The 16,690-nt window shown below is 40.5% G+C and overlaps 1 protein-coding gene across 4 annotated transcripts in view; it reads left to right on the forward strand.

Moving 5' to 3' along the window:
* Positions 1 to 5,313: 5,313 nt before the first annotated feature.
* Positions 5,314 to 16,690, forward strand: part of LOC311211108 (neurabin-1-like) — a 42,945-nt gene continuing 31,568 nt past the window's right edge. For all 4 annotated transcript variants that reach the window (XM_084289629.1, XM_084289631.1, XM_084289630.1 and 1 more), the window contains exons 1-3: positions 5,314 to 5,529; positions 5,923 to 7,738; positions 16,471 to 16,603. In XM_084289629.1, coding sequence (XP_084145755.1) covers positions 6,146 to 7,738; positions 16,471 to 16,603 — 1,726 coding nt within the window. In that variant the 5' untranslated portion in view covers positions 5,314 to 5,529; positions 5,923 to 6,145. The remainder of the gene's footprint in view (positions 5,530 to 5,922; positions 7,739 to 16,470; positions 16,604 to 16,690) is intronic.

Genomic DNA, 16,690 nt, shown 5'->3' on the forward strand with positions numbered 1-16,690 from the left:
TAACTTGCAAAAATCATAAGTAACATGTTGGCAGGCCAACAGCTCTCAATGCAGGTTTCAGTGATGTTCCATCAACCTTCATTTAATGTTTGTGGTTCTGTGGCCAGAATATTTGGTCAGGGTATTAATTCACAGGATTTCTGGGGAACAGCGTGGTGGGTGGGCTGCAGAAGGTAGACAGAACTAGTTAGTAATTGGCTTTACCCTTCTGCAGACAGCCCTATCCTTGAGGGACCTAGCTCTTAGTGAGCAAGCAGAAAAGAAAGTACTGATTTATGAAAATTAGTCCAGCAAGATAGGCACTGATGTGTATTATTCAACAGAATTGCCCCTCCCTAGAGCTTTGCATGACAGACACATTTGGGAATGAGAGAGGGCAGCCATGCTATGGGGTGGCAGAACCTCACTGGAGTTTCTTTGCTTCTAAAATTTCACTTCTTATCCCGTGTTTAGAGTTTGCTGAGGCAGAAATACCACTGCAATGACAACCAGGCAAGCTGAGTACTTCAGCAGTGAGTATTAACACCTTGTTAATAGTGTCAGTACTCAATACTCAGGCTAATAGTTTTCTAACTGGTTTGCTTACAACAATATATTTTTTTAATTACTTACAATAATAATAAGAAGAGACTTACTAGGGTTTGTACTGTAGTCCATTTTTTCTTGATCATAATGCGAGCTACAGGATTTGTATTTCATAGAGGACCTACAAAATAGCAGTAAACACAGTTCTGTCTTTTTGTTTATAATTTGGCTCAGGTGACAGATGAATACAAGGAATGGGAGAATGCAGAAGGCTCAGAGGTGACAATAGAAGGAGAAACAAAGAATAAAGCAGCAGGATTACAGCACTGTTGTTAGCCATTTCAGATTGAACTATTGTATTTTTACTAACTGCTTCTTGAATATGCTGGGGAGCAGCTTAAGGGAACAGAAACAAAACCTGGAGCAGGCACTAACTTACCCCAAACACTGTGGTTCTAACTTTAGAAGTGAAAATAAGTATTGAACGTATATATCATCATATACAATAGCAAAGACAAATAGTAGTGTTGCAGGCTTCCTCTGTGGCACTGCTGGCATGCAGTAAAGTAATTGCCATGTTATACACAGCAATTCAAATGGAACTGAGTCAAACCTAATTAGCTCCTGTCTTTAGAGCATTTCTTCATCTGCAACACTTGTAATCTTTAGGGTCCTGCTGTGCAACTGCAGTGTTCTACACAAGATGCAAGCTGCTAGGGGAATCCCATTCCAAAACGTGGTCTAGTTTACCATTATGTACTGTAACTCTTACACTACTGGTGGTCTTTTTTTTGTTGTTGTTTGTTTTTGTTTTGTTGTTGTTCCTTGCTTTCTTCTACCCTTCATATCTTTACAACCTTATTTTGTGTGGTACTGTATGGCAGGCTGGCTGGTCCATCTCCTTAACACTGGAGATGTCCTTCATGTATTTGACCGTATCTAGTCCCTGAGCTTCTTTATTGCAGATTTTTGTTCCATATCTGTCTGCAGTCATTGCCTCACTGCCTTCACAAAAAGATTTGTCTCCTCATCTGCTCTGAAATTTTTTTGCTTCTCCTTTTATTGAGCAGATGACATTGATCGTTAAATGCCATTTTGGACTTTAGATCTGCTTTATTTTTTGAAGGAGTGAAATGAAGTAATAAGTTTAAAATACTAATTTATTTTGTATTTTACACAATTAGTCTTATAAAATTGCAGGTACCTTTCTTCTAATGACAGACAACAAAATTGTCCTTCAAAGTTTTAGGCTGTTCTTCAAAATTACTGTTCAACTTATACCAAGTATGACTGAAACACTTCCAGGTCATTCTAATTACTCCTAAATTACAGAAAAATATTTTATTTCAAAAAACAACTTCAAAAACCTACAGAAATACTTGTGAAGCTCCGAGTGCTTAATTAATCTTTCTATTCCTGGCTTTTTGCAGAAGTTTAAGATGAACACTTACGTGTTCTACTTAAAACTGTTGATGAAACTAATGTTACACAGATTAAATACATATTTGGTGAGATTGCAGTTCAGATCACGTGATGAAACTAATATGTGGTTAAAGCAGATAACTTCAACTAAGTAAAAGTTCAGAGAATTAACTTTTACTTAATGCTGAAGACATGGTTTTGTCTCATGCAGGCTTCTTCAGCTCAGCTGATCCCTGTCTTTAACAATATTAAACTGTTACCGTGACAGTTGAGCTGTGCTTTTCCTCACTCCATATCAACAGCGTTCCGCCCAGTCAGTTATAGGGATCAATAAAGTGGCAATGAGAAAGGGAGCCTTACAACCCAGCCCCTCGCCAGTGCCGCTTGCTCAAGATTATCAGTTTCTGTAAGACTTAAGACCAACATTTTCCTGAGTTGGTTAAAGTATCTTCATGGCGTGATGACCAGTTTCAAACTTCTAGTAGCCACCTTCTCTAGAATCAGCGATTTTTCCTTCCACTCCTTGTACTTGTATGGGGTCTCATTAAGGTCAGAATGGGCCTAAGAGGAGAAATTTATGATCTCATCAGTTAGAATATATTCAGGTTGTTTGCTTTTTTTTTTTTTTTTTTTTTAAGAAAAGCCATTTCTAATTTTAAAAACTAATAGTAGAAATCTTAGCTTATCAGTTTCCAAGCTGCTTTGCATTTTGTCTTTGGTGTAGAACATGTGCTTAATGGTTTGTTTTGTTCATCTTGAATGAACAGCAGCAATTGAATCCTCCAGTGTCTACATATATTAACCCAGACCACTAAATACGTACTCCCGAGAGTCTTTTTCCCTGATCAATTCTGTTTTAGACACTCTTCTGATGTTCTCATGGGGAATGCCAGTTGTTCCTTCGCCAACATTACCCTCAAACCATAAGCACAGGCATGTATGTCCAGTAGGAAAGGGGTTTTGAAATAGTTAACCAAGACAGGAATAGTCTTGAGAACATAATTCAATTCAGAAGACACTTCATCATTCTCTGATGACCATTGAAACAGCTTCCTCCTTCATGTATATGCCTTTGTAATCGGAGCAAATACTGCAATAAACTGTACCTCAGTGGCAGTTCGATCAACTGTGTTTGCAGAAGTGCCCTAAATTTTCTTTTTGTCTCGGAAACACTTTCCTCTTTGTCTGTCTTCATTTGATTCATGAGTTCATATACTGCAACATTGATTTATTTTCCCCAAGAAGATTTTGAGTAGCCAATGTCTGCCTTGAAACTTTTTTTTTTTTTTTTTTTTAATAGGCTCAGATGACAAAATGTAAATGCTTCTTGCTCAGTGCAGACCATTTGCTTACTCACCATTGTTTCACGATCTTTCAAGGAAGCCTCTACAGACTGAATCTGTAAGATACTCTTCCTGGTTTATTGCAGTTTGAGCTATGATGAAATCCCAAACTATTTCACCTTCCCAGACTTCTTGCTCAAATTCCAGAGCTCTTTATCTTGAATTCTTCTGATTTGTTAATCATTGTTTCTGTGAACAGTCATATTATTTCCTTAATATCACTTAACCTGGAATACAGTTCAGAGTCTTTCCTCACTGAAAAATAATTGACCCCAAAAAATATTGTCCCTTCAACCAGCATGGCTAACCAAAATAGCCTGTATGTATAGAATGGGATTTTATTTTTTTAAGACATCTTTGATGCAATTAAATTTGTGTCCATGGTCTGTGTTTAGAATTCTTGCTTTCTCAAGCACAGAATTCAAAACAGGAGGGTATCTTCCCGCTCCAGCCTCCTTTAGGCAGCACCCAATACAAAGGCCTCTCGATTCCCTGGGCAGTTAGAGCTGCTTTGGGCTTTGCTGTTTTGTTGTTCCTGAGCTCTGCCTTTGTTTTTCTTTGAACTGCCTCCTACATCCTGGCAGACTCCCTAAGCAGTACACAGAAAAGTCTTTGCCCAGCGATCAGACTGCAGAGCAACCTTGCATTTACCTTTGTTTTGTGTAAAGAACATTTCCTTTGTATTCTCTTACAGCCCTGAGTATTGAAAGACGTTGCTTAAGCCTTGCATTATTTCAATCCAAGCTACAAACCCTATGAAAAACTAACTCAGGAACACGTGGGAGAAAGATCACTGCTACTTTGTCCTAGGTAAGACCTATGTATTCTCAAACTAAGAAACGTGTCACTCTTAGGTTGAAACTGTTTAAATTATAATGTTATTTAAAGTATTTCTAAGTGTATCTAAGACTGCTACAGGCAGGTCTTGGTGAAATGCCAATGTCCCAACAACATTAGAAAACGGAGGTCTCAAGAATTTTGTCCCTGCTTTGTCTTAGAAAAAATGAAGCATTAGAAAAATTCTGGGAAACCATATAAGTTTTACCATTGATTTGAATAATAAGTCCTTGAAATAATCACTTTCAAAGAGATAAGTACTTAGGCTTTTAAAGAATTCTTACCCTGAGTAACTGGTTGCTACCAGATGAAATGAAACATCACTTTGTCTCTTATAACATACATCACTAAAATTTTTGTTCCACTGGAAATTCACAGCTGAATTTGGAATGAAAAATCTTCAAATTTTGGACTTTCCCACAGGGCAAGAATACAGGATATGGTTACATTTCTTTTCCTTTTAATACTTGGTGTCAGTTATTGATTGATTCCAGGTACTCTGTTTATTTCCTTTAGTACTATCTTAATTATTTTGTGTGATTTATGTATGTGCCAAGCAGGCAGTGGGTACTGGTGAGTAATCCAAGTCCTGTCCCTGGCTGCGTGCAGGCAGGCTGAAGCCGGTGGCTTTTTATTTGGACTACCAAAGAGGAGAGCTGGATGTACACAGCAGTTGGACCTGGCGCTGAGGGACATGGTTTAGTGGGTGACATTGGCGGTAGAGCGATGGTTGCACCAGATGATCTTGGAGGTCTTCTCCAACCCTAATGATCCTGTGCTGGTGCTGCCTGAGGCTACCGACCACGGGCACCCATCCTTCCCAGAGCCCTCGGAAGCTGCAGCGGGGGGCCGGGCACACCTCCCCTCCCCTCCCCGCCCGGTACCGCCGGCAGGTGCCCGCGGAGCCCTGAGGGCTTCGGGACGGGCTAACGTAGCGCGGCCGCTCGGAGGGAGGGAGGGAGGGCGGCAATCCCGGAGCCGTTGGCATTCCTTCCCTTCGCTTCCGCCTCGCAGCGCCCGCCGCCTCGGCTGCCGGGACTCGCCCTCACGAGCCGGGGCCGCGGCAGCCCCGCGCGTGCCCGAGCAGCCCCGGCGGCACCCCGAGGCCGGCGCGGCGCGGTGCGGCAGGGCAGGGCCGGGCGCGCCCCCCGGCCCCTCTCCCCCCCCACACGCGCCGCGAGGAGCGGGGGCGCGCCCGCCGCTCCCTCTCCTTTGTGTGAGAGCGCGCGGGCGGGCCCGGCACACAGCGCGGAGGAGGGCGCTGGGCGGCGGGAGAGGGCCGGAAGGTGGAGTGAGGAGCCGGGAGCCCGGGGCGGCGGCGGCCGGCGATGGCGTGGTGCGGGCGGCCGCTGGGCGGCCAGCGGCGCTGAGGGGAAGGAGCCGGCGGGACCCCCGCCCCCAGGTAGGCTGGCTCGGAAAGTTTGGGGCGAGGTGCCGGGGCGGGGGGAGCCGCGGCTCGGGGGCCGAAACTCGCCGCTCCTCTTCTCCCTGCCGCCCTTCCGGGCTGCCCGCGGGCACCGGGGCCCCTCCGCCTCGCCTCGGCCCGGCCCGGGCCCGGCCGGGCGGCAGGAAGGGCCGGGCGGACAAGGCCCGGCCGTTGGCGGCCGTGAGGGCAGCCCGGCGCCGCCGCGTCCCCCCGCGGCGGGCAGCGGGGCGCACACAATGGGCTCCGGCCCTCGGCGGCCGCCGGGGGGGCTCCCGCCGCCCTCCCCGCCCCGCGGAGCGGCAAGTTTGGGATTCGTGTCACACGCGCTGCCGGGGCCCGAGTTCATTAAAACTCTCCGTGTCCCCGCAGATGGCTGTCAGGACACCGGGATCCGCGGAGCTGCCAGGCGGCGTGGCCGTTTGCGCCTTGTGATTGCTCGTTCGCGCTGCCCGGCTCGATGTGAGCGCGGAGGCTCGCTGGGTGGCCGCCTTCCAGATCTGCCGTAGGAGCCACGCTGCCCGGTGTTGGAAGCTTTGTGCCCCTGAGGTTTCCTTCCCGTTCTCCAGGAGTCGAGGGAGCTTTCTCTCTGACAATGATGAAAACCGAGGGCAAAGGGGAAAGGACTTTAAGAAGTGCTTCTCCACACCGCAATGCCTATAAATCTGACTTCCATGCTATCAAATGCTCTTTTGACGGAGTAAACAATCCCGAAAACACTTCCAACAAAACAGGCTTGCAGCAGAAGCTGAGCGCCTCTTCCAATGGCGGGGGAAATGACCCACACAGTCGAGGTAGGGCTGCCACTTATGGCAATAGGGTTCACAAGATCAAAAGTATGTTTCTGCAAATGGGAGGTTCCGCTTCCACACCCTCTTGTGAAAGCAGTCCACCTGCTGAGACCAAGTTAATCAGCCGGACCACAGCAGCAGAACATGGACCTTCTCCAGGTAGCCCATCTTTCCTCATTGTCCAAAAAAATAATCTCCACAATACAAGTACCAGCCCCAACAACAGTCCTGTGGATTCGTTGTCTATGCCTTCTACTGCCGACAAGGTCATCCGTAGCAATGACGAGGCAGACTTGGATAAAGTTGCCCTGGCAGAAAAGTTTTCGGAGACGAGGAAGCTATTTGAGAGAAATATAAAACAGCGAAGCTCAGTGGACAGATATTCTCCCAGCAAATGTGAAAAAAATGAAGATAAGAGGAGACATGGCTCTGCTTCTGATTACAGCAGCGTGGGGGACCACTTCAGTTTTAATACTGAAGTCAGTCCTCCAGCTGTGCTGGAGAAAGTCGAAAATCAAGGTAATGAGTTGAGGCAGCAACATCCCAATAATGGTTCCAAATCCTCCTTCCTGAATGCAGGACCCATTTCCAGGAGGCTGGAAAGCTTCCTGGGTGACAGTGATACTGAAGAATCCAAAGAAATTTCCAAAAATGATAGTCTGAATCGGGACAATTTGAGAGGACCCTGCGGTTTGGATTCATCTGCTGCTGTTGAAAAATGTCCAGAGAAGACTGCGTCCACCAAAGTGCCTGTGACCGTCAGAGATGAGCTGAGTGAGGTGCTTGAAAAAGATAAGAAAGAGCAACTGGTGCTTGAGAGAAGCCTGCAGGATATGAGCAGCGTACCTGGTCAGGAAGCAAAGTGGAGAACAGAGACTGTTTTCTCATGGGTTTCCCCCATGGAGGGGACTCGTGTGGAGCTGGCTGTGCAAGATGAAACCTCAGGGCATGAAAAAGAAAGTTTGGAGAAAGATCGTGTTGTTCATGAGGATCAGCTGCTCAAATACCAAGCACAGAAAGAGAAAAGGAGTGACTATCCCTTGGAGGTAGTAGAAGAGTTTGCGGAACGCAGTGAGACCAATCAGGAAGAAGTGAGAGATGGGGTGTCTGGGAAAGATGGTCCAGTTACACAAGGTCGGGGTGTTGTAGAACAGGAAGGGGATCCTGAAGAAGATGAGGAGCAGAGGGAGAACTTCAGCGCTTTTGGAATAGAAAATGCAGCTTTTGATGATGATAGGGATGCAGAGCCAGAAAACCAAGGACCTGAAGGCAAAGAAATTTTGGAGGGAGAGGAGGAGTATATGTATGACAGTGAATATGAGGAATTTCCTGGACTTTCTGAAGAGGAAGATCCTGAGCCAGACCGAAAAGTCAAGTTCTCAACAGCTCCTATCAAGGTAAGTTGTTTTTTTTTTATTATTATTTTTTATTATTATTTTGCAATCAAAAATAGATAGGAATTACATTTTTTAAGTGTTTTTTGTTGTTGTTGTTTTTATTTTTTATTTTTCCCAAAAAGTTCTAACAGCATCTTAGAAAGTGTGACTTTATGGCCTTTTAGAATTTCTTTTTCTGAACAAGAGAAAAGTTGAAGTTAGTCACAAGTGACTTCTAAATCCTAGAAGCTTCATTAATAGTATAGTAAGATGTGTGAGATTTCACTTGCTTACTGGGCATTTTTAGGAACACTAACTTTTGGGAACAAATACAGACACATGACCTTTAATACTTGCTTTCATTTGTCCACAATTGTGGCATTGCATTAGGAAAGACTTTGCCAGTATTTCTTTGTGTGCAAAAGTTGTTTTAAAAAAACAAACCTTCAGATTCAATTTCATATATTTTCAAACTTAACTGTGAGAAAATATCAAATCACTGGTTCCTGTAATTTTAAAATTATAGAATTTTCTGTAATATATATTATATAATACATATATATAGGTAATGCATAATAATATAATGTTTATATTGGTGTGGTGAATATTCTGTAAGAATATTATTGTTATGAGTATTTTGGGGTTACAAAGTTGTGGAAATGGGACTTACGAGGCAGATTTAATAATGAAAGGTACACTGCTAACTAACTGAGGAGGTTTAGGAGTCTGATCTTCAGTCACTCAAAATACCCCTGGATTGAACAAAGTCATTCCACAGCTAAAACCCCATTTACCTGTAGTCTTGTTGCAGTGTACAGTTATTCTATTCCCACCTAAAGTTTGGGAGTACTAGGAGATGAGGAACAAGGTGGAACTGGAAACCGTCCAGGTTTTTTCAAGCACTCTTTCTTCTACTGTTACATGAATGAAAAATTGAATGAAAAATATCATCTACAATAAAACAGTTGTGTTTTTTTTTATGCTGTCATCTTTAATAAAGCTTTTTCTTTTTCTTTTTTTCTTTTTTTTTTTTTTTTTGACTCTGTACTAATCAGAATTATGTGAAAACTTTGCTGACTCTTGTAGTTCCTGCAGCAGAGAGCTGTAATTTCCCAGTGTGATGAAGACACACCAGTGCTGTACCCCAGGAAATGTTTTGGGTGTGGCAAAGTATGAGTTTTGTCACATGCGTTTGTTTTTATAGTTCTTCCATAGACAGGATGGCTTTATATGGCTTTCTTGTAGTTGATGCTGTCTCAGTGGTGACCTGGAGCATGGAAGGGGGAGTGCCACTACTGGAGAGCTGCACAATGAGTGCAGCGAGGGCTGCGAGAGAGCCCAAGGGGCATCAGTCCATTTCCCCATGCATTTGTGCGCCTCCGTGTCACAACAAAGTGGAAGAGTGCAGTGTTGGTCTGCTGTAAATGTGCGTTAGTTCCCTGCTGGCTGGTTTTCTGCTGTAGGCAGGGTTTATCTTTGCTGGAATCCACCTAGAAGCGGTGGCTGTAACAGTCTTTTCCTGCATTGTTGGTTATGGCCATGGCATATTTAGTTCGAAGCATTAATAGTGCCAACCGTGATGGGAGTTCTCATGTGGACAAAACTCGTGTTTTGGTAACTAGCGCTATTCAATTGCAGCTGCTCCTCTGAAAACCACCAAAACCAACCGCTACCAGATTATCAATTACACAATTACACAGTGAAGAAACGAACTCGGTAGCAACTGTTAGTGTATTTTTTTCCATGAAAATAACATTGTTATTACCATGATGCCTGACTTCTGGATTGGCAGAATAAACTGTCCATAATAACAATGTGGCTAAGTTAGGGTGTCTGTGTATATGCTACAATAGTGAAGAGAACTTGATTAATATCTCTATTTAGAAGTTTCTGGTCAGTTGTAAGATTGGCAAGGCTTTTGAGTAAAAGACTGGAGCCCCCAAGAGATGTAGAATGAAGCTAACGCTGTTAGCACTGTGTCTGACCCATGCTGGAGGTCTCTGACTGTTGATATCAGTAGCAGGGCATAAGAACATAACTCAAACTTCAAAATTCAAAATTTCAGGAAAGATGAAACGTAATTATGTAAATACTGCATTATTTTGAGTTGCTCTGTGCCTGTGAAAGTAGGCATAGATGAGGCTTTTTAAAACAAATGTTTCAGTTCTGTAGAAGCTGATGATAAATGCCTGGGAAGATTTCTTACATGCCATGGGTGACCTGACTGCTGCTGTTTGATCTCTGCAGGCCTTAAGGGAGCGTTGGTTGTTTTTCCTACAGTAGTGAAGACAGTGATACTGTACAGTTATTAGCAGAACTTCACTGGCAGATTGGGGTTGTGTCATGGTACATGGGCTATTTTTAGTCCCTTGTTGCCACATAAGAAGCCAATAAGGAATTTGAAGCACACTCAGATATCCAAGGTATCTGCAAGGGAACTGAATTTGTCTTCGTCCTAAAGTCTTTTCAGTAAACTGTGTAAGCAGTCAACATTATGAACAGTGCAAATAATGTCAGGTAACTGTGCTGTCATCTCTATATATTTCACTATGCTTTTGTAATGTAGAGATTAAATTCACTTTCAGTTATTTGATCACCTTGAAAGGCTTTAATTAACGAAGAGATAATGACAGAGTGCTGTTTGACGCTTGCGATTCTGAAACTTTCTGTTGTTAAAACAAATGCTTGTTTCCAAATCGACTTTTTGAAGTGTCTTTACCTCTGACTGTGTTAAACTTTGTCATGAAACCTTCAATAGCCCTGCCACTAAGTTCTGTAATGATTTATGATCCTTAGCAATTGTGTGGCTCAGGTAAACTGAAAAGGTAATGCAGCTACTGTTCACTTCTGTAGGTCTGTTTAATTTGCAGTGTTGCCCAGCTTATGTTGCATGGGAGTGTCCGTCTGCAGCTTTGTGAATAAATGAAGAATGCAGCTTACGTGAAGAACACAGCTTAAAATAAATTTAAAAATAAAAATAGCAACAAAAAGCTTCAAAAAGGCTTTATCTTGATACTTGTCACAGTTGAGAAAAAGTTTAAACTTTTTTCTTAACTAAAAAAAGGTAGTTTCATATCTTGTATGTTGTTCTAAGCAGCCAAGCTTCAGCTGCTTTTGAGAGAACTTGCAAACCCTTCATAATGCCATTAGTTCCACACAACAATTAGGGCTGTTTTAGGTACAGCTGGGATACAAATAGTAGTAATCTTGTTCAGGCTGGCATACTGTTCAGTCTTTTTAGTACAGAACTGCTCACTGTGGAAGTTCATGAAACACTAAATTTAGATAAACTTGAATTAGATTTCATGTATAACAGCATAGCTATAAATGTGCTTTTAGGAGATGCACATTTTTTTCTAGATTAATGTGTATTCTCCTGAACACAGCTTTAACAAAATATTTCAGAGTAGTGCTTCAGTTTCATATATACTCTGTCTTTTTTTCTGTAACTGTAACTTCTACACTCCTGGATTTTATACACAGAAAAGGAATTAAAGTACACTAGCTGGTGGAAGATTCCCAGACCCTTGAGTGTCTTCAATAAATAGAGAATGATTGATGACTGCATAAATGGTCAACTGTCAACCATCAGTGAAACACTTCAGTAAAATACTTCTGTGGCAGTAAGAGACAAGTGTGTGACATAGTTGTAGGCTGATTCAGGAAAATAGAAATTTGGTTTGAGAGTAGACAAACAGAATTGCATTGCACGTGGAAGTCATCTTTTTGTTATTGTTGTTGTGTTTCCTGACACAGGTAGGGTAAGTTTGTTTCTATTGGGTTTTGGTTGAGATTTTTTGCAATGACAGTTTGTTTGGTTTAACTCATAGATTTTAGGTGTTTTGAAACTCTGTTTATCACTTGTATCAACATTCCAACATTTGTATCTTAACAGTGTAACAGTCTTGCCCCTACAACTTTTCTTCATACTTTTATCTCAAACTTCTTATATTCTCCACAGTATTTTTCAATTAGTTTCACACACACAAAAAAAAAAAAAGTTTTTGAATATAGTTTGATTGCATTTTGCCTGCATCTGGGATTATGGCAGTTCCTGCTGGCTGACTTAATGGTGTAGGGTGCTAAAAATCACGGATATGAACTGGAGGAAGAAGGTGCATGTAGGCAGAAGAAACCCCAAGGAGGTGGTGACACAGGGGGAAAGAGGAGTAACAGAGGAGGTGAGATTATTATGGAGAGTGCAGGCAGAGATAAGCAGATGCGTAGGAGACATGTTCATTAGCTCAACAGTTAAGCTGCTGAAAGATTCAGCATCTTTTTGATGATGGCTGCTATTAGCACCTGCAGATACACAACCTGGGCTGATATGAAAGAACGAACAGGCAATAGCTGAAACTTGTTTGTAGTTTACCTTTTGAGAGTTGGAAAAAATGAATTATCCATTTTGTATTCTATATACAACAGTGTATTATTTGGGCATTTCAAGGGTCTTTGGAAGAGAGGCCAGTGCCAGGGTGGGACAGTACAGCAGAAACCTAAGAATGGAAAGTAAGAAAAAGATATGGATGTTGGTGTAAAAGTTATTGGACAGTTTGATAAACATCTGTCAGTGGACTCGTGGGATTCCTCATTAAGTTTATCAGTTTTTAACATGCTAGCGCAGCTAGAAACCTTTAATGTTTGTGGTTTTAAGTCATCCTCTCAGCGATTCAATACTATGTAACCGATTGCATAAAATGATTAGTAGATTTTGCTTTTACTTTTGGTGTTGATAACAGGGAACAAAGTCATTCTGGTTAACCTTTTGGTTAAGAGACTTATTGTGGAAATACTGATCTATTGTTACTTTTAATTGGCATTCTGCTTTCAATATTGGTAGAATTCTGTTTTCTAAAAGAGGTTGGAATGTATGTTACTGTTGTCTCAGATAAATTGAGTCATGTTTTGGCTGTGAAATTGTACTGAGGATCTGGAGCAAGGTTGCCCTTATGCCTTTATGTAAACTAACCTGGTTCTTGTGTGTGTTTGCTGGTTTTTGATAAAGTTGAGCAGAGCTACACAATCAAGCTCCTAAGTATGCATAGCCTCCCAGTCCGCCTCTTCAGTAACAGCAAGTGCTACATCGAATGTAATGATGTATAATGTCCTACCTGTTCAACACTTACCAACCATTCTGAATCAATTAGGAAGAAATGTGTAAATATTGAACAAACAATAAAAACAAAACAGTTGAACAGGGTATTTCTGTTTGCTGATTTAAAGCATCTGATTGCATGAATTGATTTAAATCAGATATAGTCACTTGTCACTTAAGATACAAGTTATGGTAATAAAAATACCAACTTTGTAGCTTTTAGAAACAAGAGGGAATAACACAGTGGTAATGTGGTAATGTCTTCTTTAACTGAAGAGGGAGATTGTAAGAGTAAACTGTAGAGTGTACATTATACTTCAGTGCTACTGTTTCAAATGATTATTCATGTTTGCCTGAGTACTTAACATCTTGCCAGGCTTTGCAGAGGTGATCCATTTGAAACACTGAAACTGTTCATTACTAGGTAACTTTCTCTGAACCATAGCTTGAATCTTGAATGTATGGCTTTACTGAGTGTCAATAAGCTGGAATGTTCAAAGTAAAAATTGTATTTCAGAAGAAATACCAACCAAGTGGTGGAGCCATTGCTTGGCATGGTCTCTAGGTACAGCTGTCAGTAACACTTCAGTGCCTCTCTCTCAACTCTTAAGTGTTACTTTATCTGCTTTTGTACATGTTATGCTTTTCAGCAAGTATTACAATATCATAGTAGAATTTAAAAGTGATGTTGAAATCACTTCCATTCTAATTAATTGGGAAACCTTTTAGGCAGTTGTTGATTTCTTACTCTTCAATTGCCTTGGTAACATTTTCCTTTTGCTCATGCACAAAATCTACGTAGTAGAAATGAATACAGGAGTGACAGTCTTTGGGACGTGTTTTATGACTTGATAACAGAATTCTGTGCAAGCAAAACTTTCCTGAAGGGTTTTCCTTCTAAAAATAATTACCTTTCTGCTAAAACTAACATAGTTTTTAAGAAGAGGTTTTTAAGTGCTGCTAAGACTTTGAGTTAAGTGAGGTTATCATTGTTTTTCTGTGATAATACTCTTGTGTGGTAGAACCAAGGTGATACATTGGAGATTTTTAGTTCTGTATGGTAGCAGTAGCTGAGTGGCAGTATCTTTTAGACAGAAATTAACTGAGTTTTGCATTCCAAAAGTGATTCATTCTCCTGGTGTAATGAATGCAGTTTGTTCTGTCTCCAACTAAACATATTTGCTCTTCAAGGACTAAGTATATATTTGAAAATTTCCAAGTATGTATCTTAGCAGTTTAATTAAAATAGTTCTTAAACATTTAGCAGTCTGTGAGAACTTACTTCGTAATAACTTCAAATTATTTTTATTCATTCTGAAGAAAAGAGGACTAGAAGGCAAAAAGAAATTCTTTTTTTTTTTCATCGTTTAGTAGCTTGACTGGATCTAGAAGGCATTGATGTTAGGTTAACCTTCTGGCTTGTGTTGAGATAGTAACTTGTGTTTGCTAAAGCATCACTTTTAAAAATATCACTTGAGCACAAGACCAGCTGGCCCTGCTCGAGCAGGGAGCTTGAGCAAGGTGACCTCCAGACCCTTCTGTGAGTCCTCAAAAAATGCATCCTGCAGGTAGCTGCCAGTAAGTAGGTGGTGGTGGTGCTGGCTGAACTGAGTGAAATCCTCACACAGTCTGGGGTGCTGGGTGTCATAAAATAGTAGCTTACCCAATCTGCAATTATCTTTACTGCTTTAACATGTAGTGTTGTAACAGGTAAATCGGAACTGTGTAGTTAACTTCTGTTAAAATATTTATGGGGTTTTATATAATTTCCATATTTTAAATTTAATTAATCATGGTTAATATCAGCTTGGTCAGATAGCTTTCAAAAACAACAAGCAGCATTGAGGACTTTTTTTTTTTAGTCTCTGGAATTTCAATGCTATTTGAAGATTGATTAGAAATTAAAATGTTTATATAGTCCAACAGTACTAAGGAAGGTGAATACAAGCTCTCTACCCTTTCTTATGTAAAAGTACTTCTTTTCAGTAGTTTTTGTTGTTGTTGTTGTTGTTGTTTTTTTTACATGATTAACGTATTTAGTGACCTGGAGTAAATATGACCGTTACCATCATCCTGCCTTTTAGAAGAGAGAATATTTAGAAGAAATACTGTGGTTTTTGTCTTTTGTTTTTCCCTCTTGCATGCTAACAATTTTACTATCTCTGATTAGCAATGCCTTCTAAATAGTAAGATTAGCATTTCTTTTGTTCTTAATGTGTTTGATTTAGTGACTAAACCCTGCCAGACACAGTGCAGGGATGAACTGTGTTTGGCTTTCTCATCGATCTTCTAAACTGTGCAATTTGTAATTTGTTATTTATTATCCACATTTTAACTGTGTTTAATATTACTTTTGCTACTTGGCAGAAAAAAAAAACAACTCACTGAAAAGTTCTGTGTTTTCTACATTAGTATCAGCAATTTTACCATTTCTGTCTAATAAAAGGTGAATACTGTCTTATGGTGCTCTATGTGCACAACAAAATCTTCAGCCCTTTGCCCATTGGTTTCGTAGTGTGCTGTTGCTTTTCTTTTTGTTACTGCAGCTTTTGGCTTCTGGTTGTATATCATCAGTATTCTTTTTCCTCTATTCTTAGTAAATTCATGTTCTTCCTCAAAATCATTTTTCTCAAGTCAGGTTTTTTAGTACTATTTTGAAACAGCTCTATCTTCTCTTAATTGTGGGATTATGATTTTTAGAACGTTACCTAGATGTCCTTGCACACTTCTCATCTGTCATTTTAAGAGAAGAGTATGAGTTCTTTTTTCTAATGATTTAGTCTTGATTTCAGGAAGGTTTTTCCTTAAGGAGCTAGTGTGTGTAAATGTTAGTAGTCTTCGTTTGCATATGCATGTTTGTGCTGCTATTATGTTATGTATAACAATTATAAAAGTTGCTTGAACCTACTTTTAAATTCTATGATCCATTCCTGTCAGGTGATGAATTCTTATAAGGTATTAATTTTGCATCAAGATGGGCAAATTCCATGAGACTTCCAAGTACAAGGAGGGAATATAATTTTCTTTTCCCCTAATGTATGGACTTGAATATAATTAATTAAGATGCTGATAAGTAAAATTAAGCATATTACATGTAGCTTATTCTTCCTTTCTAGATTTCTGTCTTGATATTCATTATTTGTGTTGTTTATCTTTTTTTTTAAAAAGAATTCAGAAATTCAGCTGGAGCGCTTACTAAAAATAGTAACATGTAACAAGGCATTTCCTTTTCCTGGGAAACCACAGGATTCCCTGCAAAATCAGAAAACTACATCTGGTTGAGGCACTGTAATTGGCAGATGGTGTCGGGGGAAGGGAGAAGAGAAAGATTTGGGAGAATGGCGTTCTAAAAAAGTCATACTATATCAAAGAGATGATGATTCCTTTGATTTCTATAAAATACTTGGTGTATTTACAATATAAAAAGTGCTGAAGTAATTGTTTTGAAACTTCTAAAAAGTTACTTCTGTGCAAGCTGGGAACTGTCTTACAGCAGTAGTACTTACTAAATTGATGACTGTTTTAGAAAATGGGATCTCTAAAAATACCACTTGAATTTCCTTTAATTAATTTAAGCAATTTTCTTTTGATTATTTCATGTTTGGAAGGGAATGGGAGAGCTCTAAAATATATATTTTTTTTTTTTTACCTTTCTTAGGTTTTCAGTACTTACTCAAATGAAGACTATGATAGACGTAATGAAGAAGTTGACCCTGTAGCAGCCTCAGCTGAGTACGAACTTGAGAAAAGAGTGGAAAAAATGGAAGTGTTTCCTGTGGAAATCGAAAAAGGTGTGAACCAAACCTTGAATATTTGCCTGTAAAAGATACTGTGGACACAAAATATAAAGCATTATCTTATAAACTGTTCTTTTGCTG

Source organism: Netta rufina, assembly GCF_964035555.1.
Source record: "Netta rufina genome assembly, chromosome: 6".
Classification (NCBI taxonomy): Eukaryota; Metazoa; Chordata; class Aves; order Anseriformes; family Anatidae; genus Netta; species Netta rufina.